This window comes from Pyrgilauda ruficollis, unplaced genomic scaffold, assembly GCF_017590135.1.
Source record: "Pyrgilauda ruficollis isolate IOZ18807 unplaced genomic scaffold, ASM1759013v1 scaffold20, whole genome shotgun sequence".
In the NCBI taxonomy this organism is placed as follows: domain Eukaryota; kingdom Metazoa; phylum Chordata; class Aves; order Passeriformes; family Passeridae; genus Pyrgilauda; species Pyrgilauda ruficollis.
The window spans coordinates 4,794,071-4,815,399 of record NW_024519207.1 but is presented as its reverse complement, the minus strand read 5'-3'; the positions used below and the strand labels follow the sequence as shown (position 1 = coordinate 4,815,399).

The window sequence follows — 21,329 nt, the reverse complement described above, 5'->3', positions numbered from 1 at the left end:
TTACAGAGCATATCAACAAAGCTACATTAGAGAGGATCACATACATTTTCTTAAGAGTAAAGCTACACAAGTAGTTTACACACATAATTGTACCACCTTCTTCAATCTTCAGCAGTTTTTCTTCCGAGAATGTAAAATGTTCATGTGTCTGTTCCTCTTCCAGTAGACATGAGCAAGATGTGGCACATGGTAAGTACTAGCGTAATAAGAATTTTAGTCATTATTCCTTTATGTGTATTTTATTCCACTTTCAGTAATTCTGCACCGATTTTCAGAGAAGTTTAAGATATTCAAAGCCTACTGAAAAAGTAATCCATCACCTTAGTGTTCTCAACAAACAGCATATTACAGTATCACCCAGACAATAATATGATATAAATGACTATCCAGCATCAGGGAAAAAAATTTCCAGAATAATACTTCAAGTATAAATAGAACACTTGGCTAATCCTTATTTTAGGCACAAGTAATTTAGCATATTCTAATTTCATATTCAAGATGCTTCTCTAAGGCTAGAGAAAGAGACTATAGATCAACTCACTACATAAAATAGTTTATAGACAGAAAAAATGGATGAAGAATAGAAATTCACACCAGGACTAACACTAAGCCAAACCACATTTGCTAACTGGCTTCATATATTAGCTATATGCCATGCGAAGCCTTGGAGTATACTACACTGGATTTTGAATTTCGTATTTTCAGAGTAATTCTCTCCAATGCTACCTCATGTAGCAGCAAATAATATTTGAAGTAACATTTTCTATACAGTAAATATAAACTAGGGTTATTGATTGACTTTCATAACTGCAATTAATTTTTGCAACAAAAGCCTAAGTTTTGCCAAACCTTTTATAGTTAAAAAAAGATCAACAGGCTTCCTGCATTTCTAAATTTATTACTCTTTTTTACTGTTGACGTGCAACATTATGCATTATTTCTGTATAAGCCACAGTACACTCCACTTTAAAACCTAACCAAACATCCTCTTCAAACACTAAGTATAACCCCTGAAAAGTTTGCAGACTCCTCCAGCCTCTGAAGCAGGGGTCTGGAACAGGTGCTGTAGATCAAACACAATATAATATTTAGCTGCAGAGAAACAGCAGATCCAGTACCTGGGCCTTGTCTTAACCCAGGTTTTGACCCAAGTCCTTCCCACAATTGTACCCTTTGGGGGATCACATTCAGGTCTTCTCTAAGCACACTTGTTTCCACACACTGGACAAGATACAAACACCCTTCTCCGCTGTTGGATGGATTAAAACAAAAATACAGCACAATGAAAATAAAGCTATTTTCAATGTATTTCAAACTAGAAGTTATAAATAAAGTCAGAAAAAAAACCCTAAATGCCTAAGTAGATTACTTGTCTCCTTTAGGGTTTAGTGATCTGTGACGTGCTTCCTGATCTGCAGAGAATCAGATATGCCAGCAACTCTGAAGTCCTGGAAAATGGGCTCCAGTATTTATTAGCAGCATAAAGTCAAATTCCTCCTCTATGATAATTTCCTAAAACATTTGAAAAAGGAGCACTGTGATGAGGGCATATTTTTAAAACTTATGCCAGATGTCAGAGCCCTGGTAACTAATTTTAAAAAAGTAACTCCTAGTCTCCTGGTTGCAAACAGGACCACATGGAGATTAATCAATCTAAAACATTCATTTCTCTTTTTTTTTGGGTTTTGGGGTTTTTTTGGGTTTTTTTGGTTTTTTTCTTTGTTTGTTTGTTTGTTTTTTTGTTTTTTTGTTTTTTTTTTTGAAGGGGCGGGGGCATTGGTTGGTTGGTTTTTTGTTTGTTTTGGGGTTTGTTTGGTTTTTTACTGTGAAGACAGTTCACAGCAACTTTGGTAACAGCATTTACCAAACACAATTACACATAGAAGCACAGGAAGTCTTTACCACCCTTTATTCCAAGTCCTGCTTTACACAGCAGTAAAATTGAGATCCTGGTAATATTAAATGCTTGCTATTTGCCTATTTATTCATTAGCAACAGCTACGAGTTATCCACAGACACTCTAAGAGGGGTTTTTACAGCAGGGGGCATCTCTCCTGCCCTGAGGCAGGATGTAACTACCAAGAGTAGGCAAAAGCAGAGAAGGAGGCTGCTAAGGGCCACCCTTCCCTCTGGCACCAGCAGTGTCCTGCAAAAGGACAAACACACCTCAGTGCATCAGGTAACCACTAAACCTACTTGTACGTTTAGAAAGAAGAACTGACCTAGAAAGGCCTACACTGTAACCTGACATGCAACTAAAAATTTGAAAAATACATGAGCAGGGAGAACAGATAAATCCAGCTAATGAAATTATTTCTTTTTATCTCACTGGTACAGTGACCACTTGATTCTGTACGCAAAAAGTTTGAGTAATTCTTTGCAGCTACCTACCTACATGCACTCCTATAATCCATATAACTATTTGTGCTGCAAATAAGAATTCTTGCCATCTAGTGTGTTTTCACATTATTTTAAGCTCACTCTCAAATATTTGACCAAATAGGTATATAATTGGAAAATACTAGCAAATTTAAATTTAAATAGAAATAAAATTTTAAATTAAATTTAAACAGAACCTTTTGAAACTTTAGCATTTAAGGCATTTTCTTCTTTTACAGGCCTCTTGAATGTTTGCCAATGACGCTGTAATGCCAGTGCTATAACATCCAAAATGCTATTTTGAGCCACTGCTGTGCTGACCATTACATTTTTCAAGCATAAGAACAGCTTCCCAAAAAATAATTGTGAATAAGTGTTTTTGTTCTTAATGAAACCACAAATATCTTGCTTCTACTTACACAATATCTTAATTTCTGGTTTATGCTTTGACAGGGTAGAGCAGTTGTTACATTTTCCCCTACTTTAAAGGTGCAACAACCTCTAAACTTTTTTTTCCTGTAGGTCTCCACAGGATCTTGGGCCAATGAGCTCCACAGACAAAACCTTTCTTAATATTAGCCCAGGCAATTCTACCTATGGCCGCTTGTTCCCAAATTGTCTGAGGGCACATAGAGTCTAACTTCATGATCTAAGCTAGGCCTCATTGATAATTTAAAGCACAAGAAAGTGACTATGCTATCATAGCTTTAAGGCTCCTTATGAGTCAATGTCTCAATCAGAAGTCTGATGTAGGTTTATCATTCAGCTTTAGAGATTTACTTCTTGGTTTAGGTATTACTTGGTCGTTTCATTTTGAATTCCTTCTAATCCCTGTAGATTATCTTTTGTCATTCAAGAAAAATACAACACCACAACTCAATTTTGAGATGTTGTAGGCCTCAGCAACAGCAGCTTTTTGTTTTCAAACAACCAAGTTAAAATACCATCTTAATTTACAAGATGGACATTCTGTGCTTTTTACCTGTCCACTAAAACCAAGTGACCCTTCTGGCACATTTGGCAAGAGATTTGAACTCTTCAACATATTAATTCACCGTAGTAATAGCGGGTGAGAGTGAAAAATCCTCAGGTGGGCAAAAATGACCAGGGTACAATTCTCCATTGTACTTGGAGAATATAGGAGTGACGTAAGAGAAAAGGAAAGCCAGTGACCCTGACATTGGCTCCACTTCCTATAGACACCAAATATTTGGAGCAAGCAGACCTACAAGGACAACACAAAGGCCTTCTGGTTCAGTAAGAATGACTTTCTGAGAATACAAAGAAGGGAAAATAATATAAATGGAGGTCTTCTCACAATCTCACAAGGAATTAGCAGCACACCAACTTCAGTTAAACTGCTCATACCATTTTTTTCCTTACTTCCTTTTATTGCTTCTACTCTTCAGACTCACCAACAGAAGCCTCACTTTCCTGAACCCATGTATTTACCATTCATCAGGAGTTCTCAAGCAAAGAACAGCAGACACTGAAACAAACTGGACAAATGGAAAAAGCACAGGACACAAAGCTGAAGCAGAAAAACTCTAAGACATCGTTCTAGGCTTAGAAACAGGATGCATTAGTTCATGCAGCATAACCTAGCTTGGCAAGTGCTGTATTTTGCCAACATTATCAGGAAAGAAGCAGAACAAAGTTCTGAAGCCTGTCCTTCAACATACAAGCAGAGCAGCATAATGAAGCTAAATACAAACAGTTCACACCAAGCAAAGAAAACACACTATGAAATCTTGAAATGCAATTCATACACACATAAAGCATGCTAATCTGTAAACCTACAATTCACATCAAACAATTGCTTCTATTGTATATAAAATCTGGATGGTCTTGGCCTCAACAGTTAAGCATTGACTAGAACAGTCACTTTCAAGGACATATGGCATCGCCACAACACTCAGTCATACCAGCCAGACTCCACAAAAGCCACTCCAGCTGGCCAAATGCTTCTCCATTAGCCACTTCTCCCAATGGCAGTGGGCCTCCAGCCATGAACCATTAAGAGAATAACTCTTCTACCCCCTCCCAAGAAGTTATACTGAAGGTATAATAGGACAGAAATACATTTCTAGATGCCTTTCTTCTAAGTAAAGGTTCAAAAGGTTCTAGTAGGTAAAGGTTGGGAATTCAAAACCAAAGTGGCAAACCAAATCCAAAAGGCAAACCTCAATCCAGGATTTCCAAGTTCTTCACCTCATAGAGCTCTTATTGAGCCTTCTCTTCAGCATCTCTTTTTAATATTACTGTTATCATCAGTTGCTCAGTTAGGTGAATTAACTTGATCATCCTTCAAGAAAATTAATCTGCCAAGTCAACAGCAGCCACACTGAAATTTCAGGTGTTCATTGCCATTTTTCAAACACACCTTTGATTCAGTTTTAATTTTCAAAACAGCCAGAAGCAAAAAGTTCTAATTTTCCTACTTCCTATCTGTGCCATCTTCATAAAATCCACCACTCCATACTTAAGAGAAAAAATTGCTTACTTCACCAGAAAAAATTGCACATCTCTTCAAACACAGTATTTCAAACCATTTCTTACCAGTTTGAGATTAAAAACAACCCTTGTTTACCACTTAAGAGCAATCTCACAGAAACTAGTCACATTCACTGACAGACACTATAATTAAATAGTATTCAGACATGGCTGGACCTTTTTTCATGAAGAAAAAAGCCTACTTTTCCCAGCAATTATTTTTGGTACATTTTTCTTGTGGTCACATTAGGAAGATGAGACTACCAATGACAGCTACTTCTTTAACTCTTATTTCTGAAACAAAATGCAAATCTTTCCAGCAATCCCATGATTTCTGAAATGGCTTTGTTTCTAAAGCTTGCCTTTTCATCAGCAGCAGACAATATAAATCAGTGGTGAAAAACATGAAACAGATGAGGAAAAAAAAATTAAATAAAGGGTTACCCATATGCTTGAACAATTCTGCAACGGAACAAACCATTTTAGTATCATAACTTTAAATGCATACCTTGGGTTAGAGTATATATATAATTTAGGATATAAAATACTAAAGAAAATATTTGTTTCATTTAATATGATTTCTAATATTGTAATTACATTTTTTAAGACTGGTATCCAAGATACCATTTTTAGTAGAACATGCATTGCTTAAGAACTTCTAGCATATAATTTACAGAAACTCTACATACACATATTACAATCTGCTACAGACAACCAAAACTTATACTTGACCAATTGTGAGCACAGACCTCACACTGCCAAGCTGCCGATGCCAAGCTGAGCACAGTTACTTGGCAGTATCATTTAATGAATCCAATATGTGTGACTCTAGTCATCACAGTAATAAAAGCATGAGAAGATTTGTCTGCATTCACAAAGGCTAAAGACATAATCCAGAGCAATCTGACAGCAACTTCAAGCATGTATTTTTAAAGAGTACCTGTAAATGCACAAAATCATAGGATTTTACAGCCAAACTAGAAGAATAGATGTCTGGGATTTAGGTAACTGCATGGCTGCTATATGACTTATTGTCTGGCTAACATATTATACAGCCAAACTAGAAGGATAGATGTCTGGGATTTAGGTAACTGCATGGCTGCTATATTGATCTGACTTATCATCTGGCTAACATATTAGGTAAACTTCGTTATTTAACAAAAAGATATCCCAGGGTTTGGATGCTTTTTTGTTCTTTATTGTTGTTCTTGGAATATAAAAACAACTAGAACATTTTAGATAGTTATAAAATACACATGTTTCTGAAACACTAAGAATGGTTTAGTCCATCATGTTCAGAGGTTGGAACAAGAGACACTTTTAAAAATAAAATTGTAAGAAAACAAACCCTGAACAACTTTGCTTAAACATCTCCCCAGACAAAAAGTATTAAGAGGGAGGATTACATGGCTTGCTTAAATACTTAAATATCTAAGTATCAAGACGAGCCTCCATTTGAAAATATATATGAACACTTCATAAAATTTCACTGTCCTTTATAAAATTCTTTGGAGAACTTTTTCAGAGAAAATACTTTTATTCAATAACTTCACAGGAATTAAAAAAAAAAGTTTTTCTAAATATTTTAAGAATTGTGACAGTAAACATACATAATAAAGATTCCACATTGGATTCTAATGGTGAGACAAATGCAGGAAGTGAAGATAACTAGACCTATCTCTTATAACATGCTAGTTTTTCTTTTTCCCCTTCCACAGATCACAGTGCTCTAGAAGCTGGAGGTATCTTGATGCAAATCATCATCTTCCATTTACATGTTAAATTCCAGTGAAATAACGGGACTGCTCAGTTTCTTCCCCATCTCCAACACTAAGCAGCACTAGAGATCTACACACCCCAAGGACAGTCGGTGAGACCTCCTGAAGAGGCTGACCCCAGCCTGCATGGCAAAACGGCAGCTCCAACAATTGTCAGTGCAGGGCTATTCCGGAGATGATGCACTCCATTATTAGCACGGTGCAGCTCCACAAGAACACAGAGATTACTAATCCTGCTTTGCTGCTCTGTTTTTCCATAAACTACTAAAAACATTTAGAATTTTGCCTGCTTTAAACCATCACTGTCTTAAAATCACTTCAGAAGTTGTATGGACATCAGACACCAAGTTCTTCATCATTATCTTTTCTGCTCTCTGTTATAAAGCAGCCAGCAAAGCAGGGCACCAATTCATAACAAGGCCTTTCAGCTACTATCCCATAAATAGGAAGGGGCTGTAATGCCAACAACTGCATCTACTCGACTGACACACTGCATGCCTGACAGTATTTAAAAAAATAAAATCCCTTTCCCCACCAAAAATAAAGAAGAAAACCAAAACCAGCATCATGAACATTTCTTTCACACCTTCTACCCTCCCTCCTCTCTCTCCAATCAAATGGAGGCTCAGCAACTCCTCTTTTTCACAAGCAATTACAGAACTGGAAGGAATTTCATACACTTGGAAAGAAAAAAAAATAACATGGAGGTACATGCACATCCTAACCAATCCCTGAACATTTATGAGCAATTCGACATTTCACCCAATTTGGGATATTAGGCCCACTAAAGAAACACTTGGCAGTGCAATATGTTGATCCATTCTTAACATAATAACCTCATTCAGCAGATTAAAGAGGTACATTTATACCTTGAATTCATTTGGGTGCTACAGTAAATTATTTAACAAGTACTTAAAGTACGTAGTCATTAATTCATGGTTCTTTTTATTTTCGCTTGGTCTTATTTTGTAAGACTGCAAGAAATGAGAGTGTAAAAGCAGTATTGCTCATTCTTTCACCAGTAGGTTTGTTTTGGGTTGTTTTATTTTAAAAAATAATAAAAAAAAAGCTTTATATACTCTCATATGTGTACATACAGGTAAGGAACATTAAGAATTTCAGACTGAAGGATTCCAAAAGCAAATTAATCAAGATGTTCAGGAGACATTTCAAATTGAGGTCAGGTCAAGATTCTTCACTGAGCAGCTTAGAACATAAACAATAATGCTAAATATAAACTAATTATTACTATAAAATCCTTCCTTGACAGATTTCAGAGATGCTTATAGTCTGAGAATCCTCTACTGAAAGTGACATCAAGGGAAAATGACAATTAATACCATGCACAAGTTGACACACACACACAATCATGAAACATCCTAAGCTGTTCTCCTTCCCCTTACATTCATTTCTATATGGCAGGCATTACAGCATGAACCCTCACGAAATCCTAAAGGGAAAGAAAAGCATTCCACTTCTGTCAGGCTCAATCTGGAAGTACAAATTAAAACGCTGTTTATAGTCCACAGACAGACTTCCTCAGAAAAATATGGAATCTTTCATATGGTACAAAAACACATTATGATATTTCAACACACATACATCCAGTAAAATTATGAAGCTTAAAATAAACCTCCAGGAAATCTACAGAAGCCTTTTTTTCCCTTTGCTTATCCCAGCTCAGTGGCAATATATGCCAAACAAGTCACTCATTATTTAGATTCTGAGAAATTTTTGCTTGCTTTTCTTTAAAAAGAGAAGTATTTCAAAATTGCAGTCACAACAGACATCAAAGCAATCATACATGAATTACTGGGTTAATTTTTAATCACTGTCTTCCTTAATAGCTATAAGAGCACTAAATATATAGAAACAAATGTAGTATGGTTACATTCTAACATTTTTGATTTCTACAGTTTCTTATCTATAAAAGTCAACCGCCAGTCATCATCTCTGTCATCTATCCATGACTGTCATGGAATTGAGTGAAATGAAGGTCAGAGGAAGCTTAAGAGGCATTTAAGTTTTCTCTCATCTTGACAGGGATTTCATCACTCTACACTGCACAGACTTCAAAGTTACTGGAGAAACATTAAGAGCTATTTCTATAACTTTTATTTGTTTACAAGGATTTAGAGGAAAACACCATTTATAAATCAGCATAAGCAACACTTAATGGTTACCAAATTCAGAATTCAACACTTTATGTAACTAAAAGGACTACTGACTAGATATGTAAGAACCAAAGACAATTAACATACTGATAAGTGAGTTATCAATAACTAGGACCCACAAGACAGTGGATTACAAAAAAAGACTAACAATATCTGCAAAAAAGATGGCGTAACTTACATTTGATCCACACCTTGAGATCTTACAGGGGGAATGAACCAAGTGTAACACTGAGGATAAAGAAACAGCCATACAGTAATAGCACTGCATGCTGAAATTCCATTACCTGTGTAAGTCATCATTAAGAGCTATACTGCAGTACTGAAGTAAAAAAGAACCCTATTATTAAATGCATTAAGATGCTAAAACTATTGTTGAATGTGTATCCACATTTTCAGCAGCTTTCAGTACTATCCCTAGTACTTAGCACAGTACTTTGACACTGTTGCTTAAACAGCTGCTGGAGAGGTTCAAAACTCAGTAACATACCAAGAAATCAGAGTCCTGAAAACTTCCTGCTGATATCCATGCTAATTAAAACAACCAAACACACACAAACAAAAAAAACCCAAACAAAACCAAAAACAAAACAAGACCAAAAGAATAAAAAAAGACAAGACATACAAACAAGAAGGTTAGAAAAATACTTAAATCACACAGAAGCTCAAACAATACGCCTGACCGAGTCATTTCACAAACTTAAGCAGAAGGTTATAAAACACTCTGTGACCAACTACCAGTTGCTATCAAATGTACACCTTACTAGAAGTACTGCCTGTCTTTTTTAAGACTGTTGTCCCATTCACCTAGTAGCAAGTTCATCTCTAAATCTAAACTTAGAGAAGATCCTCTGCTGCCTGTTTTAGCAATTTATAAAATGGTACTTCACATCTACACTCAAAAAAATAGATTATTCAGAAGTATGTAAACAGATGAACAAGATACCCCTTAAATTTAATTAAAACAACTACAAAACCATTTTCTTAAGGAAAAAAAAAAATAGCATCAGTGGTAGCTGCATTTCTTGCTCTTTGAGGACCATAGTAAATTCCAAAACTGTGTTAAATTTCCAAGCCATAATGATAAACAAAATCCTCAACTACTTTACTTCCTACTCTGTTCTTCTAGTGTATTTTCAAAATGCTATACCCATTCCAGACTGTACAATACCTACAAGCCCCAGCAAGAAAGGCTACTTTTAAAGAGTAGTTTGCTTTAGGAGCCATTCTCTGTTGAAAGAAGCAAAGTTACTTTTACTGTTCTGGACCATCACTAACCCTGCACTGCAAGAAGAAACAGAAATTGGAACAAGAACTTCAAACCCGAATGCCTACGAGTCTTAAATTTACATCCTGAGTGTCAAAGGTCACCAACATAGGAAGCCTCACCAACACCTTAAAACAGCATAATAAACTATTAAACATGAGGGACAAACATCTAACAAAACCCAGTGGAGAAGAGAAGAAAAAAACTCAGGAGTAATTTTTGGCACACAATAATACCAAAATCATTTAAAGGAAGCATAATCAAAGTAACTGTTTGCTCAAAGAAAATAGTGAAAAACTTTTCTGTGACTTTTCTGTTTTACCATAACACGTTAAAGATCTTACTTTTGCAAGTATAAAAAAAATTCATAAAATTGAACAAGTTCCCATTATTAAAGCATAATGATGAGTTTGAACATGATGAATATCATTCTTCATCTCTGCACAGCACCAAAATCAGAAGCCCTCATTCAGTAGGTACCAGCAAGTCACTTAGTCCATAAGGCAACCAACAATGACAGAACACCTGAACTACCACAGGCTCTACGACTTGCATGTATGGCATCATTACAACCCCTGTCTGCCAGACATTTATAACCTCTAAATATCTCTCTCAGGCAAGTCAATTCAGCTTCAGTGAAAGATGGAGATTTTTGCATATAATTGCAGCCACAAACCAAATCCTGCTTCCAACACTGACAAGGCACAATAGGTGTTCAGAGGCTTGCACAAAATGAGCTGATAAGGATTTCTACACCACGGACCATAACACAATTACTATCTTTGTTTAGCAAATTCCAAAGGCAGAAAAAGAGTTAAAGTGTTTCCAGATATTAAAGCCAGAAGGATGATCAGGTGCTCCAATTTGATACCATAATTATGCTGCACTTCCATCATGCAATTCCTAAGTCTGAATGCTTTAGAACATAAATAAAATGAAGTGCTATATCTCCAGTCACTCAGGAACTCTTTCTGTCTTAGCTTTAGGCTATGGTTTCCTGTACAACCATGCTGAGAATAAACTAGTTTCTTATTTACAGTGATCACCACCATGAAATCATTTACTGAATAATCTTACCCTTAGTCCATCTTAATAGCACTGCTTTTGGTGGCACAAATGCAGTAAATGAAAGGTATAGGCCCACTTTAAGAAGTGTTCAGTCATTTGTTAAAGTATAATATGTATTACACACAGTACATTTTAGTCTCATAAATTAATCAAAAGAATAGAAAAAGAACCAGTGCATTAAATCAATGAGAACAAAGACACACTATTCTTTTCTAGTCATTTTTATGTTTCACCTACATCACACTGCAAACCCAGATCACAAATTATTCCCAGAAAGGTCATACCAAGAATCACTCGCTATAATTGCACTGATATTCACGCGTGTGCAGTTTCTTGTTTAAAAACCCATACTAGCAATACTGCTGTTTACAATTTGATGCACTTCCCAGGCTGTTAAGAGACAGGTCTGAAAAGGCTTATTTACTTTATTACCATCTGTAAGATGAACAGGTTATAGGGGGCCTTCTTGTAGCATAGGTATGCTAACATACACCTTTTTATTTACGCCTAAGCAAGATACATTAACATATTGGGGGTGGCTAGGGTTAGGGTTTTTTGGAGGGGATGGTGGTGTTTGTTTTTCAATTATTTTCCCTTCCCACTCTGCTATCTTTGCTAGTTTACCACTGACTGATACAGTCATTACTCTGTTCCCCATTATCTAGATCACAGTAACTTGTAAAGGCTGAAACACTTCAGTACCAATCCATTTGTCAGTGGGTTTAATTATAATTTTCAGATTAGCCTGTAAAGAATGCAAATCCTGAGACAGTAACAAAGATTGTTTTTCAACATTAAATAGTTTAAAATCTTGTTTGTTCATTTTCTCATACACATACATAGATGGTTTCATATTTATGCACTGCTCCAAAGAGCAACCAAAACTGCAGTGCTAAGGAATGGTTTCTGGAAATCACTAGAAGATATTAATTTCTCAGCATCTGCCTTAAGTGCTAAATTACTGCTTTTACAACTCCCTGGTATCTGTTGGTTCTTCCTGTCTTGAAAGACAACATAATACCAAGCACTGTAGCAACCCTTAGTTCAAAGTGTGTCATGGCATGCAGAAAACGCATCTATAAAAGATGCCAGGAAAAGCTCCATCAAAAAAGGTATTGCCACCTACAGCTGGTCAGGAAACATACAAGGTGCAGACCCTAAATTCTTCATTGTTCTTTACTTAGAGCAGAACTAACAAAGTCAATTCAACCAATAATACGTCTTTTACTCCACCAAAGTGAGAAACTGGACTTGTCAGCATGACACAACAGCAAGCACACTTTCTTCATCAAAGTTCTCTCTTTCTGCTCAATTAACTAGACATTAGTAAGGTTAATCATTTTTTTCAAGTTCCAAAGAAAGCTCAATTGAAGATATGAACAGATTTTTGTAACAGCTCATCTCCTACAACTCAAATCATGGTTTTCAAAATGGTGGCAAGATTCTGAAGCAAGTTTAAAATCTGCAAGACAGAAAGTAACACCACTGCCCCTAAGATGCAACTAAAAAAAAAGCCACTATAAATCTATGCTAATCCACCAGAAATCCTTTGTTGTAAAGTATCCATTCCCTTTCTCACCACACACAGAGCAGCAGAACCTCCAGCAAACAAAGAAGCCCATATAAACTCTAAACACTTACACAAGTAAGTACGCAAAATAGTTACTGCACCAAAAATATAATTGAAGTTTCCAGTTCTACTACCTTACTTACTTACTTCATTCACTACTGCTTCCTAAAATCTTCAAAAAGTATTGAATTACATCTGTAAAAATCTCACTTGTAGCTGGTCAGCCTTTCCACTACATAGCTGCATACATGATGAACACTAATCCACCTTCCTGACTGTACTTCACTTTACAATCTAGCACTAGTTACTACTGCTGGAGATCTCTCAAAAGTTGCTCACAAGTCTTGATTCTCATGTTCAGCTTTAATCTTCCAGCCCCTCTACAAACTTAGTAACAAGCCAAAACACACGTCTTATGCAAAAAACATTTCTAAAGGGATCTTTTAATAAAAATTTCTCTTAATAATGAGATTGTCAGATAATAAAATATATTTTAAATCTCTATGCCTGTTTTGCATTTGCCACCATCTTTTCCTCCTTCTTCTCTTCAGCTTCGTTGGATGACACGCACAAACAGGTGAACACAACTTGCACCAGCCTAAAGAATGCAAACCATTCTGCAGGAAATGTTGTCAAGGACAGGGAGGCAGTTACTAGTTCTCTATCCTTCATTCACAAAAATCTGCTTTTGAGGAATGACAAACAATGTTTCAGATTAAGTTATTTTTAAATTCACTTATAGCAGCCTTCATAGATGGTAAAATACATACATACATAGATGCTGTAAAATACATTAACTTTTGAAGTCTTCACTTCACAGGTAACTTAAAAATAATGTAAGTCCATACAAAATCTTACTGCAAGCATGTACAGCAAAACATTGTCTACAGGGATGTAACTGATTTTGCAACACTAAGTATAAATACACAAAAATATTCACTGTGATACAAACATTCATTCTTCCATGCTTAAATATCAAACACATGAAAATAAAAGCAATCCTGTTCACAGTTCTAAAGATGAAATACTAAACTCAAAAGACCATGCCTAAAATTAGCAAGATTTAGTAGTTATAGTGAATAAATCAAGGTAACCACTCTAAATCCAAGAAACTAATTAAGAACTATGCACTGAGTCCATACCATGGCTCAAACTAAGGAGCAGGGAAAAAAAAAGTATTTAACAACGAAAAAACTGGCCTGCATTTTTGTAGACCAAAAAATTAAGAGATGATAAATCTACCAACACACAAACATCTATGGCATACCCAACAGGCTTAAGAAGACTCGTCAGAACTACAGGCATTTGGTGATTTTGTTGGGGTTTGGGGTTTTTTGTTCAGCAGTTTGATTATTTTTTTTTTAAGACAGAAAGAACAGGGAGTATTATTTGTATCCTTTATTTATTCATATTTGCAAATTAATTTTCCATATGGCATTCTGCCAAGCAGCTAATTTTTAATATGTAATATTCACTATGACTTGAAATAAAAGTTATTCATACTGGGGAAATAAAGGTTATGGTTCTCAAAGCAGATACACTCCACGCTGTCTATATTTAAAAGGCCATGCCCTGATAACAGGCATAGAAAGAGCTGCAAATGGCATTCTAAAAACTGAACAGAGTTAAAGATACTGGCACAGCCTTAAATGCAGTTATATACAGCTTTAAAGAAAGCTGGGAGTTAATCTATACAAGGTATTACATGGGTCAGATGTTTTTTCAAAGGCACGCTAAATGGAATTTTACAGCTTCTTCACTGGCCCAATTATGTCACCACTCACTTCTTTTCTCCTACCTTTTCCTTTGCCAGGTTTAGAATCACTTGGGATGTATTGATAGAAATCTTCAGTGATATATGTGTGTGCAGATAAGAGTAAGAGAAATGGGGATTTCAAACACACATAATTACACCTGCTTCTGAAATGGTTATGTCCTTTTACAATACACTACCCTTTAGCTCCTGTAAAAGAGGGGATAATCTAACAAACCAGCAAAAAAAAAAAAAAAAAAAAAAAAAAAAAAAAAAAAAAAAGGAACCAGAGAGATCCCATGGCCAGAAAAGTGTGGAGCCAAGCAGAGTAACAATGTATCTTGCACTGCCTCCAGTGAGTAACAAACTCTCAGCTCCAGCCCAAAATTCCGGTGAGGATGACAACAGAAGTACTCTGCCCTGAGACCCCCTGGAAGCAGAAACAGAAGCAATCTCACCAGGTTTTTAAGGTCACATACAAATACACAGGGAGACGTGCTGCTGTAAATGGTCTGATTGTACACAAAAGTAACCTGGCCACTACTGCCATGCAAAAAAACCCAAATTATTTTTGGTCTCCATTTAATAGAGTCACATCCTGCTTTGTGTAAAGAATATAAATGGTTTTCCAACTGCAGCTAAACAAAAGTGTAGCCTACCTGGAGATGACAGATTGAACAAAGACACAACGTGCATGGGAGAAGAAAGGATATGATCTTTGGCTAGCCAAACAACAGAGGAAGAAGGTATTTCTGGCTATTGTTACCCTGAGAGATTTAAACATTCTGGAAAAACTGCCAATCATGTTGAACTGTTAACATATGCTCTTAAAATCAGGGTACAGACATATTCTAGATGTCATTCTCCAAAACCCTATCTTTAAGCTTACGATTTTTCTACTTGGCTAGGATCCCCTGAAAGCTTAGGGGGATTTTTTTGGTTGAAAAAAGAAAACAAAGCCAAAAAACAACAACCACACTACAACAAAAACACACAACACCACCAAACACCAGTGGGACTTGTGAAGAGAAGGATTAGTGTCTTGGCTTACAAAATTCAAACAAAAGAAAACCAAAAAATATTTCTGAAAAACTGCTAACAGCATAATGGTGACACTGTTGGCTTTAACACCTCAATCTGTCTTCTATCACCTTCATGTACTTATTGACTAAAAAAACATAATCAGAATGCAACAGTGTTGGAACTTGTCTTCTAGCACTCCTGGAAGACAAGCTGCTACTCATTACAGGTCTCTGGCATCTCACAAAGATGTGATGAAAGCCACTACAGCAGTCAACACCTTATGATCAACATAATCAGAGACTGCTGATAGAGTTAGGATTTTCAATATTAAGAAAAGAATCCAGCCTCTCCCAGCAACCCATTTTATTAAAAAAAAAAAAAATTAATAAAATCTGGTCACTGGTATTACTCCTGATTTAAGTTATGGCACCAAGAAGGTATTTAAAAAGTGCTTCACCTCCCATTGCTACAGCATTTTTCCCACCTTGTGTTTAGTGCCTTATTTTGTCTCCTCACCCTAGTCTCAGTTTTTCTAGTGTTTTCTGTCCTGCTCCACATTCCCAGGGAGGGTTATTTATCTTCAAAGTTACTCCTCCATTAATGTAGCTTCTTAGACAGGAAATTCTTTGGAAGAAGCACCAGTTTTCCTGGCCACTCACAAACCCATATCACAAGAGGCCCTCAACACATTGAGGACTTTCCACACATAATTAATATCAAACCATCACACTTTAAAATTGATGTTTCAATCAATTCAGCCTGCACACACAATGGTCTCAACTTCTCTGCACACACTGTCAAAGAAATAGGAATGTTCACATGCACGTACTATTAAGACTAGGCAGTGGTCATTTACTTGAAAAGGTGAAGGTGAGAGAATACATGTAGTTTGAACTGGTGAAAATAGGGGAAAAAAGTGCATTTTTCTTACTCGAACTGAACAAAATTGGTCCACCAGATGCAAAGGTTCACCACCCTTCGGCAGGCCTGAGCAGATCTCACCATGCATTAACATTTTGAAGCAGCACCATCAAGACCAAAAGTAGCCCAGGTTCAATTCAAAGAGCCACAACAATGCTGCTGAACATCCCTTATCCCACCATACTCCTTTGCCTAAAGCACCTCTTGGCTGTAAAAGAGGTTTTGAATACACTACAGAATTGCAATTGGTTCAACCTTAGTAAAGCAATACTTTAAAAAGAGAAGTTAAGGAAGGATGAAGTCTAGTCTTGTGAAAAAAAATATAATAAATATTAATTATTTCCATATAATAAATAATCTAAACTGCAATCACCACTAGTATACCCACACTCTACAGTATTCTTGTCTTCCTCAACAGTGGGAATATACACACTGAACAGACTGTTAAGCACAATTTACCCACACAGTAGTTTCAAAGCATAATCAATACAACCCACTCCCTCAAGTGGAAAACAAGTTCTTTAATACAACATCTGCATGTACTGAGACCTGAGAAATAGTATTTTAATTAGACAGAAACATCACACTGCTTCATGTCACAGAATGGCTGTAACAAGACCTGCAAGTTAGTGCAAATCAAACTATCAGAGAGTCCATCTTTTAATAAAGTTACAGGCAGTCTTACCTCTCATCCTCACCATCTACAAGAGGCGTTGTCAACGGCAGCACCTTCAGCGGGAAGAGGGATGCCGAGGATGGCACGTTGCTGCTACCGCCATCTGAAGCGGCCGATGCTCCACCACCGCTCTCAACGCTGGCAGCTTGAGGTAAACCCGCCAAGGAAGGCTCTGTAGGGCGTCTGCCGTCTTCGATTTGGCTTACAATGGACTGAGCTAGTGATTGTGCAGGGAACTGGGTAGAGCTTAATGGCATCTGCTGTGGCACACTCTGTGCCACTGGCATACCTATACTTGTTGATATCAAGGGAGGCTGACTAACACTTTGAGCCAAACTGCCATTCTGCACAGCCGAAGCCTGTGCTATGTTCTGTGGCTGTCCCAAACCTACAGAAGCAGAAGGTATGCCAGGAGGCACAGCTGAACCAGCTTGACTTGGTGCAGGAACAGTACTAGCAGAGGGTATAGGGCTTACCGCAGGCAGCTGCTGGCCAGTCATCCCTTGGACTACAGATTCCACTCCTTGTGCCTGTGGCTGTACAGGTAACAAGGTGTTTTGCTGAGCAATGACCATTTGTTGAGGAAGGCCTGTAGCGCTAGCCTGTAATCCTTGCTGCATTATTCCTGTCTGCACAGACTGCACTACTTGGGAAGATGGAGCAGCAGCCGTTGATGGCATAACTGGAGGTGGAATTTGGTTTGCAGCAGATGGTGGTTGCACCACAGCAGCTACGCTTCCTTGCTGCCCAACATTTAGCATTTGACCACTGGCAGCTACACCTGGTATTGCTGCTGGAGCATGTGCAACAGGCTGAGCTGGGGCAGCAGCTGGATGTGCTTGCACTGTAGGCTGCATGCCCTGTGCCTGGGCAACAGGAACCGGTTGCCCAGCTCCTACTCCTGTAGAACTTGGCTGCATGGCAGGGGCTGGAGTCTGAAGGATCTGCTGATGTTGAATGTAGTCTGGCATAGCCCCTGTGACAGAGTTTTGGTTCACCGGCTTAACGTGACCCGCGGCCATCTGCGTAGGAACTGGCTGCTGCTGCTGTTGCTGTCCGTACTGCAACTGCTGCTGCACCACTGGCAAAGTCTGCACAGGCTGCGCCGGCTGTGAATACGGCAGCTGCTGTTGAGCCATACTCTGAAGGGCAGGTTGCTGGTGGCCCAGAGATGGGGATACACCTAGTATATTAACTGGGGCTGGCTGAACCCCAGTAACAGTGGTTAGACTGGCCTGTGCAGGAGGTTGGACCCCTGGCTTCTGCTGTGGATAGTTTACTTCTTGAGAATGCAGCTGGACTTGTGCAAGCTGTGATTGAGAAACACTCTGTGGTATACTAGATGCTGGAATTGCTGGAGGAGCAGCACTGCTAAAATCCATCTGCTGCGGACCCACACCTTGAAATGCTTGCTGCTGTACCACAGTAGGTGCTCCCATTTCTCCACTTCCCACACTTTCTGTATAGTGACTCAGTGTGCTTACATTGCTGCTAACAGAACTCCCACTGGTGCTCTCCCTTTCAGAAGTCACTTCAAGCGGGTTTTGTTTTATCGTCTCTACTGCTTTGTTTACTGCTACTCCCTCCGAAACTGCAACAGTGTTTTCTTTATCATAGAATTCAGTACATGTCCATCTACCTTTTTTGAAAGGTTCAGAACTAGAATCTAATTTTACAACCCTAAACCTTGACGTGCCAGATGCAGGCTGCTGCTGGCTTGATCCCACTGCCATTCCTGCAGTTGGATTAGTAACATTGTTAATGACACTAGAGGAAGCACTCGTACCATTGCCAACACCACTCAAGATATTCACATTAGCATTGCTGCTAGTTCCAGACAAAGCATTTACATTACCAGTACTCATGATGTTGCTTAAATTTATAGTACCAAGCACATTGCTTGCCACACTAGAACTACCACCACCAATATTACTTAAGGTACTAGTTCCAGCAGCAGGACTTATACCTAAATTGCCAGGACTACTTGTAGTGCGGATATTAGACACGGCAGATGCCGGGGAACCAGTGGATGATGCAGCAGAAACTGGTGCAGTTGATATAACATTGTCAGAGCTTCCAGTTGTTGATAGTTTTCTAAACGATGGACTGGGCGGTGGTCCTCCAGAAACTGGGGCGCTACCCACCCCAGGATGCGATGGATGATGGTGTCCATGATGGTGATGGTGAAGATGGTGGTGATGATGAACATGATGAGGATGAACACTTCCATTGATCACAACACTCTGCTGTGGGTGATGAGGCAGAGGAGCATGCTGCTGAGGGAGATGAGGCTGGTTTGGAGAAACAGCCCCAGGAGTCTCTGCCTCTTGGAAGTTATTTAGAGTCTCTTCAGAAGAACTCCTCTCAGGTTCTCCCATATCAGTGGCTCTGGATAAAGACACATCCAAGATTTCTGAAGATGACAGGTCTTCAGTGTGAGACTCATCCAAATCATCGTAGCTTTCTGTATCCTCGGCTATGCTGTTATTAGAGCTCATACTAGCTGATATTTGAGCAGGGGTCACACTGGTAATTTGAAAGCCACTTTTCTTTTTCATTTGAGCTCCAGTCTGTGCAAGGGGCTGTGGCTGGAGCTGAGACTGCGAGAGGAGGTTCAGGCTTTGTGGATGAGGGGGTGTCGGCTGTGGACCCGCTGTTGAAGCTGCTGCAGGAGATGGAGGCGGCGGCTGGACCAGCAAAGGCGGCTGATAATCCTCGGCGGAGAGGGCAGCGCTCCCAACGCCGGTACCTGGTGCAGTGGGAGCAGTAACGCAGCTGCTGCCGCTGCTACTGCTGCTGCCCCTTCTAGGAAACATCGCCGGGTGCGCCATCTTCCTAGCACTAATGTCTGCGGCTGAGTCAGGCTGGTGCATTGTATCGAGTGTATTTTAAGAGTGCAATCCCCCGGTATGGAAAGAGACAGACAGACACACACACACACACAGTTAGCTGTGTGCTCAGGGCAGGGCAGACACCACCACGCACAACCCCCCCGGCTCCCGCAGCGCACGGGCTGAGGCGGCTCGGCACCGCCGCTCACCACCACCCCTCTCCCCTCCCCTCCTCCTCCCCTCCGAGACAGGGAGGGGGCGAGCACCGGTCCTCCGCCGCCTCTGAATGTGACACTTTCAATCCTCCGCCATTCACTTTCTTTCTCCCTACCACCCTCCCCCCCGCCTCCCTTTGATTTCTACCACCACCTCCCTGCTCGGCCGCCCCCCCCTTCCCCAGCCCCCCGACTGCGCCTCACCCGGGAGGGCAGCCAGCCGGCCGACCCGGGGGCGAGCCCCTTCCTCCTCCCCGCGGAGGCTCCGCCGGGCGCCGCGGCTCGCCGGCAGCCGGCAGCACCGCCCTCCCTCCCTCCCTCCCCGCCTCGGCCGGGCGAGTGTAGCCGGCGGGCCCGCAGGGCAGCCCGGCGAGGCGGCCGGCGCCCCTCGCCATCACCGCTCTTAGTAGTAGGAGGAGGAGGAAGGCGCGGATACGTACAGGACTGGCGCACAGCAGGGCGGCAGCGGCAGGCTGAGCCGGGCAGGGACATCCCCGTCAGTGGCAGCCATGGAGCTGAATCATTTTGGGTATTAGAGAGACGGAATAAGGACGGAAGAAAAGCAGCAGCAGCAACCCGACAAAAGAGTCCATGAAAAGGAGAGAGGGAGGGAGGGAGGAAGGGGGAGCCAGCCAGGCAGCCTCTCTCTCCTCCCTGTGTCTGGCTGTCTCTGGAGGAGGCTCCGCTCCGCACGCTCTTCCTTCCCCCTCCGCCGCCTCCTCCCCCTTTATAACAGGCGGCACCCGCTCGTCCTCCGCAGAACCGCGCCTGGAATCCGTCCTCCTCCTCCCGCGTGTGCGTCCGCCCCGTCCTTTCTTCCCTCAGGGTCTACTCCCGGCTTCCCCGCCGCCGCGGGTCTCTCCCTCCCCGTGCCGGCCCCGTCTCCTCACGGAGCGCCGGAGGAGGCGCCGCGGGGGGGAGGAGGGGAGAGCTCGCCAAAGGGGAGGGCGGGCGAGAGACAACGTAAGATGGCGGCGGCCGTCGCGCACGCGCGGCCCGCCGGCAGACATAAAGCCCGTCTGGCCGGGGCCGGCGGAAATAGGGCTCGGCTCGCGTGGCGGAAATGGCCGAGCGGCGCCGAGCCCGCGGCGGGTGGGGGTGTCCCGGCTGAGGAGGGGGCGAGGCCGGGCCATGGCGGGCGGTAGCCGGCCCCCTCGCCGGCCGCGTCGTGTACCCGCCAGGTG

At 40.4% G+C, this 21,329-nt stretch overlaps 1 protein-coding gene across 2 annotated transcripts in view; it reads right to left on the bottom strand.

Moving 5' to 3' along the window:
* The window catches only part of TSC22D1 (TSC22 domain family member 1), a 91,437-nt gene extending 70,409 nt beyond the window's left edge, over window positions 1-21,028 (bottom strand). The window contains exons 1-2 of one of the 2 annotated variants that reach the window (XM_041466893.1): window positions 20,586-21,028; window positions 17,109-19,963 (exon numbers count right to left, since the gene is read on the bottom strand). In XM_041466893.1, coding sequence (XP_041322827.1) covers window positions 17,109-19,930 — 2,822 coding nt within the window. In that variant the 5' untranslated portion in view covers window positions 19,931-19,963; window positions 20,586-21,028. Of the gene's footprint in view, window positions 1-17,108; window positions 19,973-20,585 lie in introns of those variants that run through there. The other variant, XM_041466892.1, reaches the window with a different exon arrangement.
* Between the last annotated feature and the right edge of the window lie 301 nt (window positions 21,029-21,329).